General features: G+C 37.5%; 1 protein-coding gene across 1 annotated transcript in view; it reads right to left on the reverse strand.

The window, feature by feature from the left end:
• DNAH5 (dynein axonemal heavy chain 5) overlaps positions 1 to 15,706 on the reverse strand; it is a 253,279-nt gene that overhangs the window by 95,250 nt on the left and 142,323 nt on the right. Inside the window, exons 48-51 of the mRNA XM_030927396.1 lie at positions 6,003 to 6,125; positions 5,581 to 5,794; positions 4,060 to 4,283; positions 815 to 1,013 (exon numbers count right to left, since the gene is read on the reverse strand). Coding sequence (XP_030783256.1) covers positions 815 to 1,013; positions 4,060 to 4,283; positions 5,581 to 5,794; positions 6,003 to 6,125 — 760 coding nt within the window. The remainder of the gene's footprint in view (positions 1 to 814; positions 1,014 to 4,059; positions 4,284 to 5,580; positions 5,795 to 6,002; positions 6,126 to 15,706) is intronic.

A 15,706-nucleotide genomic window follows, 5' to 3' on the forward strand; every position in this document is an offset into this window, starting at 1 on the left:
AAGATATACATAGCATGTTTTTAAACATGCTTGTAAAAATCTGCAAATTAACTTAAAATCCATCCTCAGTATTAGAAGAGGTTATTAAATGAAAGAAAAATATTTTTAATTAAGCCTAGTTACTTCTGAGGGGGAAAAAAGTGGAGCACTGCCTCTTTTCATAAGAAAAGTCATGTATCTCAATTTCCCCTGGAACCATAATCACAAAAGCTTGCCCCACATCAGCCATCTCATTCCAATTACATTTAATGACCCTCTCATACATTTGGAAGTTTTCCTTTTTATTTTTAACATTCAGGATGATCTGAATAATAATAATCATTATATTTGCTGCCTTTCATTTAGCAGTGACTACAGGCCATAGACTGCCCAAGCCATTCTACAGATAACATTTCATGGACTCCCCACGGTGCAGGTGATGCATATAGTAACACTTTTACTTTTATAAATAAGGAGAATGAGGTTCAAGAGAGTGCCGAGATGCCCAGCTAATTAATGTGTGGTGGATTCCTTCCTCAAACTCACCTCTATCTGCCAGACTGCAAGTCCTGTGCACTCTCTCCTACCCTATCCTGCCTCCCCAGTCTACTTTAATATCCAAGCATGATATGCATAAAATAGTTCATCTTTAAACTCCATGATCATGCATTTATTCACTCATCCTAGTTTTATTGAGCATCTACTATGTCTCAGGCTTATATCAGTAAAGTTTACTAGAAAGAAACTCAACATCCAAAAACTGAATCTTCTGTCTTCAGATTTCCCTTTAGGGAACACCTTTTGGGGAATTCCAAATTCCACTTCAATAGTTTACCTGCAGCTTCAGGTGCATCTCTCAAGAAATCCACAAAATATGTGTCAATTCCACAATCCACCAAGAGTTTTTTCTCTTCACCAAACTCCTCCTCTACCAAACTTACTAAAGCCTTGTCAAACCAGGTCACATCACTGGACACTGTGAAACGGTCAGCTATAACACGTTTACATTCATGCTTCCAGAGCTTTAACAGGTCCTATTGAAAGTATAATTAAAATGTGTTAGTAATTCCTATTATGCCGTAACTGGGAATTCAAGTTGACAGTACTGTAGAGTATTATTCTTCCTGATTTAAGATGCAACATTTAAAAAAGTTAGGGTTCAAATATGTTCAACTTCACTTCAAATGGGTATCATTTAAGTATATTAAGTAGAAAGTAGTCTGTTCATTTGCAGTCTCTGAATTAAGAAGAAAAAATCCTCCAACAATAATATTGAAAATTGCTCTGACCAATCAACAAACATTCTACGTAAGAGTCTTCAGTTTGTGAAAAATTAATCTTTTAAAAAGACATCTACCTTCATGTGGCCAGAGTACAATATAAGATATAGAACATGAACAACTCTCATGTATACAACTGAAAAATTACAAAGGTGTATTCACTTAACACAAAGTGAATAAAATTTGTGGCAAAAACTGGATTATCTGAACAAAAGAAAGCCAGCATCTAATCCAGATAATCCAAGGCCCAAAGTTAACTGAAAGTTGAGGAAAGTAATTGCTCAATACTCCTGTCTATATAGCAAGAACAACAAATGTATGTGTAAGCTCATTATTTTATATGAAAGACTGGTGGAAATTTCTTAGCTTCGTAACATTTTTCAGGTTACAGATTTTTAAGCCATTGCATTACTAGTGATAATATGCTATCTGGTTGCCTGAATATAAAAGGAGTTCAGTGAAGTATATTCAACGATTCAGTTAAGACAAAAGTTTATTATAACATCAATTGCTGGAATTGTTTATGCTGATTTAAAATAAGCATCAAAAACGGATACTTCAATAATAATCTTTGAGAACTGACTTCAACAATTCCATTAATTTGTAAATAACTTTGAGGGAAAAAAATCAAGTTAAAATACTCACGCTGCTAAACAGACTCTCACTTCTCTGTAGGAAGGAAAGTGAGTTTTCCCCAAAATATCATTAACAGATGCTTCTCAAAAGAAGACATACATGTGGCCAACAAACATATGAAAAGAAGCTCAACATCACTGATCATTAGAGAAATGCAAATCAAAACCGCTATGAGATACAATCTCAAACCAGTCAGAAAGGCAATTATTAAAAAACTGAAAAGTAACAGATGCTGGCAAGGTTGCAGAGAAAAGAGAACACGTATATGCTATCGGTGGGAGTGTAAATTAGTTCAAGCATTGTGGAATGCACTATGGTGATTCCTCAAAGAGCTAAAAGCAGAACTACCATTTGACCCAGAAATCCCAGGGTATATACCCAGAGGAATATAAACCATTCTACTATAAAGACACATGCACATGAATGTTCACTGCAACACTATTCACAATAGCAAAGACACAGAATCAACCTAAATGCTCATCAATGGCAGATTGGATAAAGAAAATGTGTTATACCTATACACCATGGAATACTAAGCAGCCATAAAAAAGAATGAGATCATGTCTTTCATGGAAACATGGATGGAGCTGGAGGCCATTATCCTTAGCAAACTAACGCAGGAACAGAAAACCAAATACTACATGATACATCCCTACCCAAATCTCATCTTGAATTGTAATCCCCATAATCCCCACATGTCAAGGGAGAGACCAGGTGGAGGTAACTGAATCATAGGGGAGGTTTCCCCCATGGTGTTCTCCTGATACTGAGTAAGTTCTCACGAGATCTGAGGGTTTTATAAGAGGCTCTTCCCCTTTTGCTCTGCACTTCTCCTTCATGCCGTCTTGTGAAGAAGGTGTCTTGCTTCCTCTTCATTTTCCATCATGATTGTAAGTTTCCTGAGGCCTCCCAGACATGCTGAACTGTGAGTCAATTAAACCTCTTTTCTTTACAAATTACCCAATCTCTAGCAGTTTTTATGGCAGTATGAAAACGGACTAATACACCGCATGTTCTCACTTATAAGTGGGAGCTAAAAATGAGAACTCATGAACACAAAGACGGAAATGACAGACACTGGGGTCTACTTGAGGGTGGAAGGTGAGAGGAGGGAGAGGAGCAAATAGATAACTTTTGGGTACTGGGCTTAATACGTGGGTGATGAAATAATGTGTACAACAAGCTGCCATGACACATGTTTACCTATGGAACAAATCTTCACATGCACCCCCAAATCTAAAATAAAAGTTAAAAATAAATCAACAAATAATTTAAAAAAGAAAAAATAATCAGCAAGTTTGGTTACCTATATTGCAAGCATCTGGGACAAAGGTGGATTTTTTACATAATCAACACTTGTGCTTAATGAACAGTTTTGCTGATATTTTAACTGTCTCTGTGTGTTTATATGGAGAAATCCCCTGAAACCCATTTGCTTAATTAATTCTTTAGCTCTAGAAAGGCTTAAAGAGAGGCCAACCCTGTCTTAGCCTGGGCACATAGGCTACGCTTTGGAACAAAAGCATACTGGATTTCTACATAGCATTCTTAGTTTGAGGGAAATTCTTATAACACTGGGAAATGTCATATTCAAGTGTGTGTACAAATGACCATTTTTCTATTAAATGAACTTTGTAATCTGCTGCCTCTCTTCAGTTTTACCAATGTATGTAATTCTTTTAGTGCATCTAGTTACATGGAAAAGAAAAATCATGGATAATTATCAACAAAATGGTTTTTTAAAATTTTGAATATTTATTATAAAGATAATTACTTTTTAAGTTAAAATGTCAAGCTTAAAATATGAAGACTATTATATAATAAAATCCACAGTGGTCGTTTCCATTATTTAGTATAAGAAACATATCTTCTTCTTAGACTGGAAGTGGGAAAATAAAAATTATTTCTTTTATTCTATTCGTTAAAAAGTAATTGTGTATACGATGCTCTTAAACACAAACCTAATTGGAATTTATCACTGACATTTTCTGACATAATTTACTTCTTTCATTATGTTAGTTAAAATGCAGTAAAGAAAAGAATACCCATGCTGAAACATTCCAAAATATGTTCATAGTTCAAGTAAAAAATAAATTAATAAAAATATCTGGAATATATGATTAATAGCAATGTTATTTGTTTTTCTTTCCTCAGTGTCACCTACATTTGGTTCCTTGATGACCTCTGAAGTAGTGTTCAGCATTCCCTGCCAGATCCGAGAAAGATCTCGTAGGTTAAACACATAATGGAATTTTGCAGGGGTAGGAAGCATTTTAATCTTGGTCATCTGCCATAGTCGGCGTGTCAGGGGCACCAATTTTGTGACAGAATCTCTCACTTCTTCCGAGAAACCCCTCTGAGTACAGTAGTAGCCTACCCCAATCACACCTGAAAAGGGGGAAATTACAGCATTTTGATTAGCCATTCAAAGAAATTAAATGAAAATGAAAAGCATTATAGCATAGGGTTTGCACACATGTCATAAACATTTTAATAGATAATCATATATAAAAGAAAAGTAGGTTAATGTTCTCTTGCTTTTTCAAATACAGTATCCCAAAAAATAGATACAGGTTTAAGAAAATGGTATTCAAAACACTGAAAAATTGATTAAGAAATACTGCTGAAAACTCTGGCTGCACCACTTCAATATTATTAAATGGGTAACAAAGATAAATGTATGAAGTTACCTTATAATAAGATAAGAAACATATTTTTATAAGTCCTCTAAGGTTTCTACTTTCTGTTGTTGCCTTTCCATGCATTATAAAGTACTTTCATTTACTTTATATGTAAAATTTTCCAGGCAATAAGGAATAATTTAAAATGATAACATTATTTCTGTTCCATTTTACTTTTCCCAAGCTTAGATAATTCCAACGTCTGTTGGTTTCCAGACCTCACTCACTGCTGTGACTGAAGGGAGATTACTGCCATACTTCACTAGCCTGGGGCACCCAGATGACATTTTCGTTTGCCAGAAATTAATTAGGGTAATCCTGATGAGCTTTTTCTCAATAGCAGCTTCAGAAATTGTAAACTAAATACTTAACATAAATGTGTTCAAACCTTTACATTCTTTCCTGCACAAATAAGTTATAAGTGCATTATCATTACTCGGGTAGGCATACATGGTTACTTATTTGGCTAGTGATTGTTCAGCTAAATTATCTATGAAATACTCCATATTTAATCAATAACTTATTACAATCCAGTAAATTACTCTGAATTTCAGACTGTGTCTAATCTGCACTCTGGGTGCCATTATTTCTTTGGCCAAAATCATTCTATGGGTTGGTTAAAGTATCACCTACATAAACTTTTGACATGGAACATAGCAATCGAGAGCTCAAAACTATGTACCCATGAGGAAACAATCTCATCTGTGGGGAAACAATTTCATTTCTATGTTCATTTAATGTTAAACCTCCTTGCTTAAGAAGTTAGAAACAGTTAAAGAAAACCATAGATGGAAATGATCTACCGAGGCATCTAAATCAGGACACACCTAGAATCGATCCCTATAGGAAATGAAACACTCTGCTTGAGAGTGATGGAGGCTGCAGACCAAAGAGTCACCCAATGTGCTTTCTGTATGGCTCTTGGGTGAAGATTTTCAGGCAGGAACATAAGCAGGTGCTCTTCCTCGTCCTCCCACCCCACGCCCTCTCGACCTTTACTTTACCAAAGATCTTGTCCACGGAAGCATCAGAGGGCAACGTGCAGTTAAATATAGAGAACTGCCTCTTGAGTCTTTGGGGTATGTCATTGCGTCCACCACCAGGATGGATCATGGCTGCCAAAAACTGGATGTCCACGATGTTGGTGAACTCCCCAGGCTTCTCTAGGTTATAGAATCCATTTTGTTCCATCAGCTGTCGCACTATCTCATTCGTAACCTAAGAAAGACAACTTTCAGAATTAAAGCATCATTCCTTTCCATCCCTGGAACCTAACTCCCTGAGTGTTTCCAAAGAATGAACTTTACTGGAATTCAGACATTATATCTTGAAAAAGTAAAAAAAAAAATTTTTTTTAATTTTTAAAAACTATTCAAAGAATAAATCAATACCAAATTAAACAAAATGCACAATAGAATGATGATACCTGGTCTCCCCACTCATTGATTATTGGCATATTCACATCATCAATAAAAACAGTCATCTTCTTTCCTGCAGGCGGGCCATACGTTGTACCCATTCGCTTATCCACATAGCTCTCTATTGTCCTCTGTGAAAAAAAAAATCAACTGAAACATCTGTGAAAATATCCCCTAAAACATGGTCAATTATTTTAAAAAACAACAAAAACTGGTAACCTTTGAACTGATATGAATTACTTAGAAAAAGCCAAATTTCCCCCCTTAATTCTAACAAATTCTAAAGTACCTAAATTATCTTGTACAACATTCACAAACTTTGAAAATCCAGTTGAATTTAGAAGGAAATGAAATTCTAACCAATGTGAATTTGAATGGGATGAGACTCTTCTGTCCATTTCTAAAAATTTACTTTTGTCTTATTAAGCTTCTGTCCGTGACACTATGTTCCCCATTATTCAAAGTCTTGCTAATAGTTTCCCTATAACCAGCAACAAAATTAAACAAGGCTACTATGTGAGAAGCTTCTGAGGTCTGCACTCTGAGCTGCATAGCACATCATGGTCTGAAGGCTGAAACTGGCTGCTGTTACCTGGCACAGCTCATACCCACTCTTTTGGCCAGATGCAATTACACTGATTGAATTCTCATTCCCTGACACAGAGTGAAAAAAGCCCACTTACGTCTTCTCTCTCATTTTTACATTCTGAGCTTAGGTGGTGCAAGAGAAGACCATACTGCACTCTATAAAAAACCTTCCTTAAGGCTGGGCGCAGTGGCTCACGCCTGTAATCCCAGCACTTTGGGAGGCCGAGGTAGGCAGATCATGAGGTCAGGAGATCGAGACCATCCTGTCTAATACGGTGAAACCCTGTCTCCACTGAAAATACAAAAACAATTAGAAGGGCATGGTGGCGGGCGCCTGTAGTCCCAGCTGCTCCAGAGGGTAAGGCAGGAGAATGGTGTGAATCTGGGAGGCAGAGCTTGCAGTGAGCCGAGATCATGCTGCTGCACTCCAGTCTGGGTGACACAGCGAGACTCTGTCTCAAAAAACAAAAACAAAAACAAAACAAAACAAAACAAAAAAACCTTGCAGTACGTAAAACGATATTAAAACGAGAAGAACTGGGACACATTTAAAGCAGTGTGTACAGGGAAATTTATAGCACTAAATGCCCACAAGAGAAAGCAAGAAAGATCTAAAATAGGCACCCTACCATCACAATTAAAAGAACTAGAGAGGCAAGAGCAAACACATTCAAAAGCTAGCAGAAGGCAAGAAATAACTAAGATCAGAGCAGAACTGAAGGAGATAGAGACACAAAAATCTCTTCAAAAAATCAATGAATCTAGGAGCTGTTTTTTTTTTTTTTTTTTTTTGAAAAGATCAAAATGTATAGATGGCTAGCAAGACTAATAAAGAAGAAAAGAGAGAAGAATCAAATAGATGCAATAAAAAATGATAAAGGGGATATCACCATCGATCTCACAGAAATACAAACTACCATCAGAGAATACTATAAGCACCTCCACACAAATAAACTAGAAAATCTAGAAGAAATGGATGATAAATTTCTAGATACATACACACCCTCCCAAGACTAAACCAGGAAGAAGTTGAATCTCTGAATAGGCCAATAACAGGCTCTGAAATTGAGGCAATGATTAATAGCCTACCAACCAAAAAAAGTCCAGGACCAGATGGATTCACAGCTGAATTCTACCAGAGGTACAAGGAGGAGCTGGTACCATTCCTTCTGAAACTATTCCAATCAATAGAAAAAGAGGGAATCCTCCCTAACTCATTTTATGAGACCAACATCATCCTGATACCAAAGCCTGGCAGAGACACAATAAAAAAAGAGAATTTTAGACCAATATCCCTGATGAACATCGATGCAAAAATCCTCAATAAAATACTGGCAAACCGAATCCAGCAGCACATCAAAAAGCTTATCCACCATGATCAAATGGGCTTCATCCCTGGGATGCAAGGCTGGTTCAACATATGCAAATCAATAAATGTAATCCAGCATATAAACAGAACCAACGACAAAAACCACATGATTATCTCAATAGATGCAGAAAAGGCCTTCAACAAAATTCAATAGCCTTCATGCTGAAAACTCTCAACAAACAAGGTATTGATGCAACATATCTCAAAATAACAGGAATTATGTATGACAAACCCACACCCAATACCATACAGAATGGGCAAAAACTGGAAGCATTCCCTCTGAAAACTGGCACAAGACAGGGATGCCCTCTCTCACCGCTCCTATTCAACATAGTGTTGGAAGTTCTGGCCAGGACAATCAGGCAAGAGAAAGAAATCAAGGGTATTCAATTCGGAAATGAGGAAGTCAAACTGTCCCTGTTTGCAGATGGCATGATTGTATATTTAGAAAACCCCATCATCTCATCCCAAAATCTCCTTAAGCTGATAAGCAACTTCAGTAAAATCTCAGGATACAAAATCAGTGTGCAAAAATCAAAAGCATTCCTATACACCATTAACAAACAAACAGACAGCCAAATCATGAGTGAACTCCCATTCACAATTTCTACAAAGAGAGTAAAATACCTAGGAATCCAACTTACAAGGGCTGTGAAGGACCTCTTCAAGGAGAACTACAAACCGCTGCTCAACGAAATAAAAGACACAAACAAATGGAAGAATATTCTATGCTCATGGATAGAAGGAATCAATATCATGAAAATGGCCATACTGCCCAAAGTAATTTATAGATTCAATGCCATCCCCATCAAGCTACCAACGACTTTCTTCACAGAATTGAAAAAAAACTACTTTAAATTTCATATGGAACCAAAAAAGAGCCCGCATTGCCAAGAAAATCCTAAGCAAAAAGAACAAAGCTGGAAGCATCACACTACCTGACTTCAAACTATACTACAAGGCTACAGTAAGCAAAACAGCATGGTACTGTTACCAAAATAGAGAGATAGACCAATAGAACAGAACAGAGGTCTCAGAAATAACACCACACATCTACAACCATCTGATCTTTGACAAATCTGACAAAAACAAGAAATGGGGAAAGAATTCCCTATTTAATAAATGGTGCTGGGAAAACTGGCTAGCCATATGTAGAAAGCTGAAACTGGATCCCTTCGTTACACCTTACACAAAAATTAATTCAAGATGAATTAAAGACTTAAAGGTTGGACCTAAAACCATAAAAACCCTAGAGGAAAACCTAGGCAATACCATTCAGTATATAGGCATGGGCAAGGACCTCATGACTAAAGCACCAAAAGCAATGGCAACAGAAGCCAAAATTGACAAATGGGATCTAATTAAACTAAAGAGCTACCTCACAGCAAAAGAAACTACCATCAAAGTGAACAGGCAATCTACAGAATGGGAGAAAAATTGTGCAATCTACCCATCTGATAAAGGGCTAATATCCAGAATCTACGAAGAACCCAAACAAATTTACAAGAAAAAAACAACTCCATCAAAAAGTGGGCAAAGGATATGAACAGACACTTCTCAAAAGAAGACATCTATGCAGCCAACAGACACATGAAAAAATGCTCATCATCACTGTTCATCAGAGAAATGCAAATCAAAGCCACAATGAGATACCATCTCATGCCAGTTAGAATGGCAATCATTAAAAAGTCAGGAAACAACAGATGCTGGAGAAGATATGGAGAAATAGGAATGTTTTTACACTGTTAGTGGCAGTGTAAATTAGTTCAACCATTGTGGAAGACAGTGTGGCGATTCCTCAAGGACCTAGAAATAGAAATACCATTTGACCCAGCAATCCCATAACTGGGTATATACCAAAACGATTATAAATCATGCTACTATAAAGACACATGCACACATATGTTTACTGCAGCACTATTCACAATAGCAAAGACTTGGAACCAACCCAAATGTCCATCAATGATAGAGTGGATTAAGAAAATGTGGCACATATACACCATGGAATACTATGCAGCCATAAAAAAGGATGGGTTAATGTTCTTTGCCGGGACATGGATGAAGCTGGAAACCATCATTCTCAGCAAATTATCAAAGGAACAGAAAACCAAACACCACATGTTCTCACTCACAGGTGGGAGTTGAACAATGAGATCACTTGGACACAGGGCGGGGAACATCACACACTGGGGCCTGTCTGGGGTGGGGGACTGGGGAAGGGATAGCATTAGGAGAAATACCTAATGTAAATGATGAGTCGATGAGTGCAGCAAACCAACATGGCACATGTATACCTAAGTATCAAACCTGCACGTTGTGCACATATATCCTAGAACTTACATAAATAAAGAAATAAACAAATAACTGAAAAAAGGGACACTGGAAGGGGAAGGAAGAGGATGTGAGGAGAGGACTCCAGGCTCTTGACTGGTGTTCTCATGTCCCTGGTAGCGTAATGTGGCTTGGGAATCAACTGTCCTTCAAAATGTATGCACTGAGTAACCAGGTCTAGCACTGCAAAGCAAGCAGAAAGCGCTCCGAAGTTCTCAGACTCTAGAAGCTTCAAAACTCGAAAGCTCATTTCATTTCTATCACTGTAGGAATCTACTAATACATGATTTTAAATCATGTTAAAGATGTTGTATAAATACAGAAGAAAGTGGAGGTATATTAAGATAAAATAAATTCTCCTTCTCTTATCCAAAGAATGTTTTATTTCATGACAAAAACAAACCAGTTAAAAGTGACTTTTATGAACACGATATAACCACAAAATGAGATAAAATATAAGACAAAAAAAGCAAAACTCTACACAACTATCCTTGAGAATCTTTACAGTAATTGCACATTGTACGTTTTCGTCATGATTTTATTTATTTATTTATTTATTTTTTTGAGACAGTGTCTTGCTCTGTCACCCAGGCTGGAGTGCAATCTTGGCTCACTGCAGCCTCTGCCTCCTGGGTTCAAGCAATTCTCCTGCCTCAGCTTCCCAAGAGCTGGGATTACAGGTGCCCACCACCACACCCAGCTAATTTTTGTATTTTTAGGAGAGACAGGGTTTTACCATGTTGGCCAAGCTAGTCTCAAACTCCTGACCTCAGGTGATCCACCCACCTCGGTCTCCCAGTGTGCTGGGATTACAGGCATGAGCCACTGTGCCTGGCCTCATCATTTTAATGAATAATAGCAAGGAATGTGAAAATGTTTCACCATTTTTAAACAGAATGAGATATAAATATATCATAACTCATTCAATTACAAATTTCCCATGAAATAGTACAATGGCAAAAACAATTTCATATCCCCCCACATAAATGCAAAATTGTTTAATGTACTAGGCTAAATTTGCTCTTCTTTTCGATGAATTTAAATGTACCTCCTTATGGCCAATTAGGACTTTCAGACATTCCCATGTCTATTAATGAGAACACTTTTTGGCACACGAAGATTTTATTTATTGGGAGGCTTTATCAAGAGCTAAAAAGTATTAGGTGGGATAGTCAGAGTAATACAGAGTAATAGCCACACACCTATACTTTCTGCCCCTCCACTGCAACCCTAATTTTTTGGAAATGATAGGAAATCACCACTATCACCACTAAGCTGTACATTCATAAAAGAGTTAAATCGACAAAAGCACAACAAAATAGGGAGAAAAATTAAGTAACTTGAGAACCTAGAAGTTGAGACTTCTTTCCATTTTTAGAATTGTTGCAGATTCAATAGTTACCTAAAGAGTGTTGAAGTTTGGTAAGACCTCCTGAAGGCCTGAAACACAACGCAAATTGGCTATGCCTTCTCTGAAATGCTTGGAACCAGAAGTGTTTTGTATCTTGAAAGTTTTCAGATTTGGGAATATTTGCATATATATAATGAGTTATCTTGGGGATGGTACCCAAATCTAAACATAAAAGCCATTTGTGTTTCCTATATACACTTTATGTACCTAGCCAGGAAGTAATTTTATACACTATGTATGTATGTGTGTATTTATTTAAATGTGTATCTATATGTTTATTTAAATTTTATTTTAAAATATTTAAAATTAAATATTTCATATCTATACAATTTTGTGCATAAAACAATATTCGTGTACCTTGAATAATACACATTGGACATGCTTGCATGGGGGAATCTGGTAGTGTGCTGAAAAGATATGAAAGCTGGAGGGTGCTCCAGCTTTTCAGAAGGGAGGTTGGGCTGGACCAACCTCCAGCACCCAGATTGGGTGCTCCCAATCTCTTTGATTGGTGTTCCCACCTCATCCATTGTTTTGCTGTTAGGAACTGCGGTGTAGTTAATAAAACCAAGTAGATAGATATTAGATATCTATCGCTTATTAGATTATTGCCTGTGTCCTCCACTAGAAGGTAAGGAGGGAAGGCACCTCGTCTTCCCTATTTTCGTCATTACTTTTTGAGCTTGCCAGCGCTCAAAAAATTTTGGACTTTGGAGCAACCTGAATTTCAGATGTTCAGATTAGCCATGCTCCTCCTGTACTGCATGCTCTACTCCTTTAAATAGCTATCCATTTGGGGCTGTTTGAAAAAAACTGTACACTTGGACATCTGGTCTGTCTGAGCTGGATGTTCCATAACATCACGAAAATAAGCACATTCAAACATCAACTCCTATTCCTTGCTCAGCACAAAGTCTGCACCCCTTCGGGGTGTTCAACTCAGAAACTGGCACCAACTACCTATTGCCCCATCCAAACATTTCCACATCTAACAAGACTGAGTTTTTCTAGTATAATTTCAACACTGCTTTCTAAAGTATCTCTTCCTACCTAAACAACAGTAGGCCCCCATTCCATTATGTCTTTCTTTCTCACAGGGATTAATGTCATGACCTCTTAAATTGCCTTCCCTGACTACAGTCAATCCTGGAAACTTCTTTATGACTCATATACAATGGCTATATTGCATGATTTGTAAATTTACCTAGAATTTTTTGTCTCCCCCAAAGAAATCCGTCGAAAGAATCACAGATCATCTGTGTAGTATTCTGCCACCCACATTCCTCCCAATCTCTTTGATTGGTGTTCCCACCTCATCCATTGTTTTGCTGTTATGAACTGCCGTCCAGTTAAAAAAAAACCAAGTAAATATGTTCGCTTATTAGATTATTGCCTGTGTCCGCCACTAGAAGGTAAGGAGGGAAGGCACCTTGTCTTCCCTATTTTCCTCATTTCATCCTCAGTGTCTAGAAGGGTGTCTGGTACTACGTGTTTGTTGGTAAAAAGAAACCTGGAGTCATCTTTGACTTTTCTCACTCTCCTATGCCTCTCCTCCAACGACCTTTGGATATGGTTTGGCTCTGTGTCCCCACCCAAATCTCATGTGGAATTATCATCCCCAATGTTGGAGGTGGGGCCTGGCGGGAGGTGACTGGATCATGGAGGTGGTTTCTAATAGTTCAGCACTATCCCCCCAGTGCTGTCTCATGAGTGAGTTCTCACGAGATCTGGTTGCTTACAAGGGTGTAGCACCTCCATCTTCACTCTCGCTCCTGCTCTGGCCAGATGAGAAGTGTCTACTTCCCCTTCCAACATAATTGAAAGTTTTCTGAGGCCTCCCCAGTCATGTTTCCTGTATAGTCTGTGGAATCATGAGCCCATTAAACCTCTTTTCTTTATAAATTACCCAGTCTCAGGTCGTTCTTTATAGTAATGCAAGAACAGACTAACATAAACCTCTACTCAACCAATCACAAGTTCTGGCAGTTCCACTTTCTAGTCAAGGTTGAATGCATCCTTGTTCTGTTTCCTTTCTCACTTTTACCATCTTGGTCCAGCCCAACCTCCCTTCTGAAAAATGACTGCAACTGTGTCCTCTCAGGTCTCTCTGAGTGCAGCCATGTCTCTTGCATCTTGTTTTCCACTCTACCTCCAGAACGAGCTTTCCAAAGGGCAATGCATCCTCCTCAGGACTCCAGGGGGTTCCTAGTCAGTGACTTACAGGGAACTCCATGGTGTCCACTACTTACTCCTCCAGTCTCACTTCCAGACAGTCCTTCTCACTGTCTTTGTTCTGGACCCTCAGGATCTTAGTTCATTTATATTCAGTTAAAAAAAAAAGCCATATAGACTATGAAGTGGTGTTCACCTTATAGGCTGGCTTACAGCATTCATTATGGGATCCTTTCTTATATATTTCTAGAGTAGCCATTTCTAAGCCCAAAAAGAACTCTCAGGATTATCATTAGCCAAATTCACTTTGTGAAATATTGATTTAGATGAATGATCTTCTAAAACATGTCACTTCTCTCAATCCAGTTACTGATTTTAAAAAAATTAAGTCTCTAGCAAGGACTTGCACTAAGGACCTATACTGTTCTTTAAGAATAGACAGTCACTTTACTTACTCTGAAATTGGAGAATCATAGTTGGCATGACAGCATCTTATGCAATTTATAAAACCTAAACAAGATTCCAATCTCATTGTCTATCTACACACACAGGATATCATCATTAACCCAAGCTGTGACAGCAGCATTTTAAGACATGAAAACCAGATGGTCAGAAAACCAGGTAGGCTAAGGAATGGAGCTCCCTTCCGGCTCTTTTCTGAGCTAGCAGCCCTAAACCTAAGAACAATTCAGTTACTGAATTAATTTCTTAATAGACAACTCAGCTTTCATAATTCCTAGAAATTAATATAAATATTAAATTCCCCCAAGTAATGATCAACTCTTTCATTATGCTGATTTCTGTAATCCCCTATGGAAACTAATCGGCTCCTCCTCCAGACTCCACAGTATAGCATTGAGATTCTGCCGTAAGTACCACTTATCTCGCCAGCCACATTTGGTTATGCACATGCCTATTTCCCCAACAAGACAAAGGGAGGAAAGCAACATTGGAAAGGGTATTGGAAGGATCATGTGCAGCTGAGGCGATGGTGCATTGCCTAGTTCTTAGGTACAACAGTCACACAGTCATCTTTGCGAAAGAGACACAGTGCAAAATCTGCACCACCTTACATAACAGCTCTGACTAGGCTGAAAGTCAGGAAAAACAAATTAAACTACTGCTTCTCACATTTATCAACTCTGTGATTTCACGTAAGCCACTTAATATTTCTGGATGTAATACAACCCAGAAATGAGAGCGTGTATAGATACATAAATCATATGTACATACATATATATGCATATGAATATGCATATATGCATTATGCATTAATGATATAAACGAAAGCAATTCATGAGCTTGCTACAGAGTATCATGCATTAATGATATATATGAAAGCAATTCGTGAGTTTAATATAGTACAAAATGTAAAGCTATTTTATTATTTCTGTGTATCTCTATATGCTAGCACCTAAATCATTTTTCATGCATGTTATATACAATTAAACAGAAATATAAAATATACATAATTTTAGTTTTTCATATATGTGCTATTAGCCAAAACATAAAAATGGAGAGTTACAGTCTTTATTAAGAAATCTACTGCCCAATAACACCTTCCCATTTTATTGTAATTCACTAAAACCAAACGAAAATAGTCTTACATTAGGAAAGTTTAAAATGCTCAATAGTACATTGTAAAAAGTAAAATACGTCAAAAATCACAAGAAAATACAATAATGCATAGCTGGAAGCTAAAAATAAAACAAGTGCACTAAGTGATAAACCAGCCCTTTAGATATTAATATAGATAAAGGAAGGCCATTGGAAGGAAGCATGTGGGTGCACAGCACAGCACAGCACATGGACCCTGGTTTCCAGCTTCGATTCTGCCACCA

This window comes from Rhinopithecus roxellana, chromosome 3 (assembly GCF_007565055.1).
Source record: "Rhinopithecus roxellana isolate Shanxi Qingling chromosome 3, ASM756505v1, whole genome shotgun sequence".
In the NCBI taxonomy this organism is placed as follows: Eukaryota; Metazoa; Chordata; class Mammalia; order Primates; family Cercopithecidae; genus Rhinopithecus; species Rhinopithecus roxellana.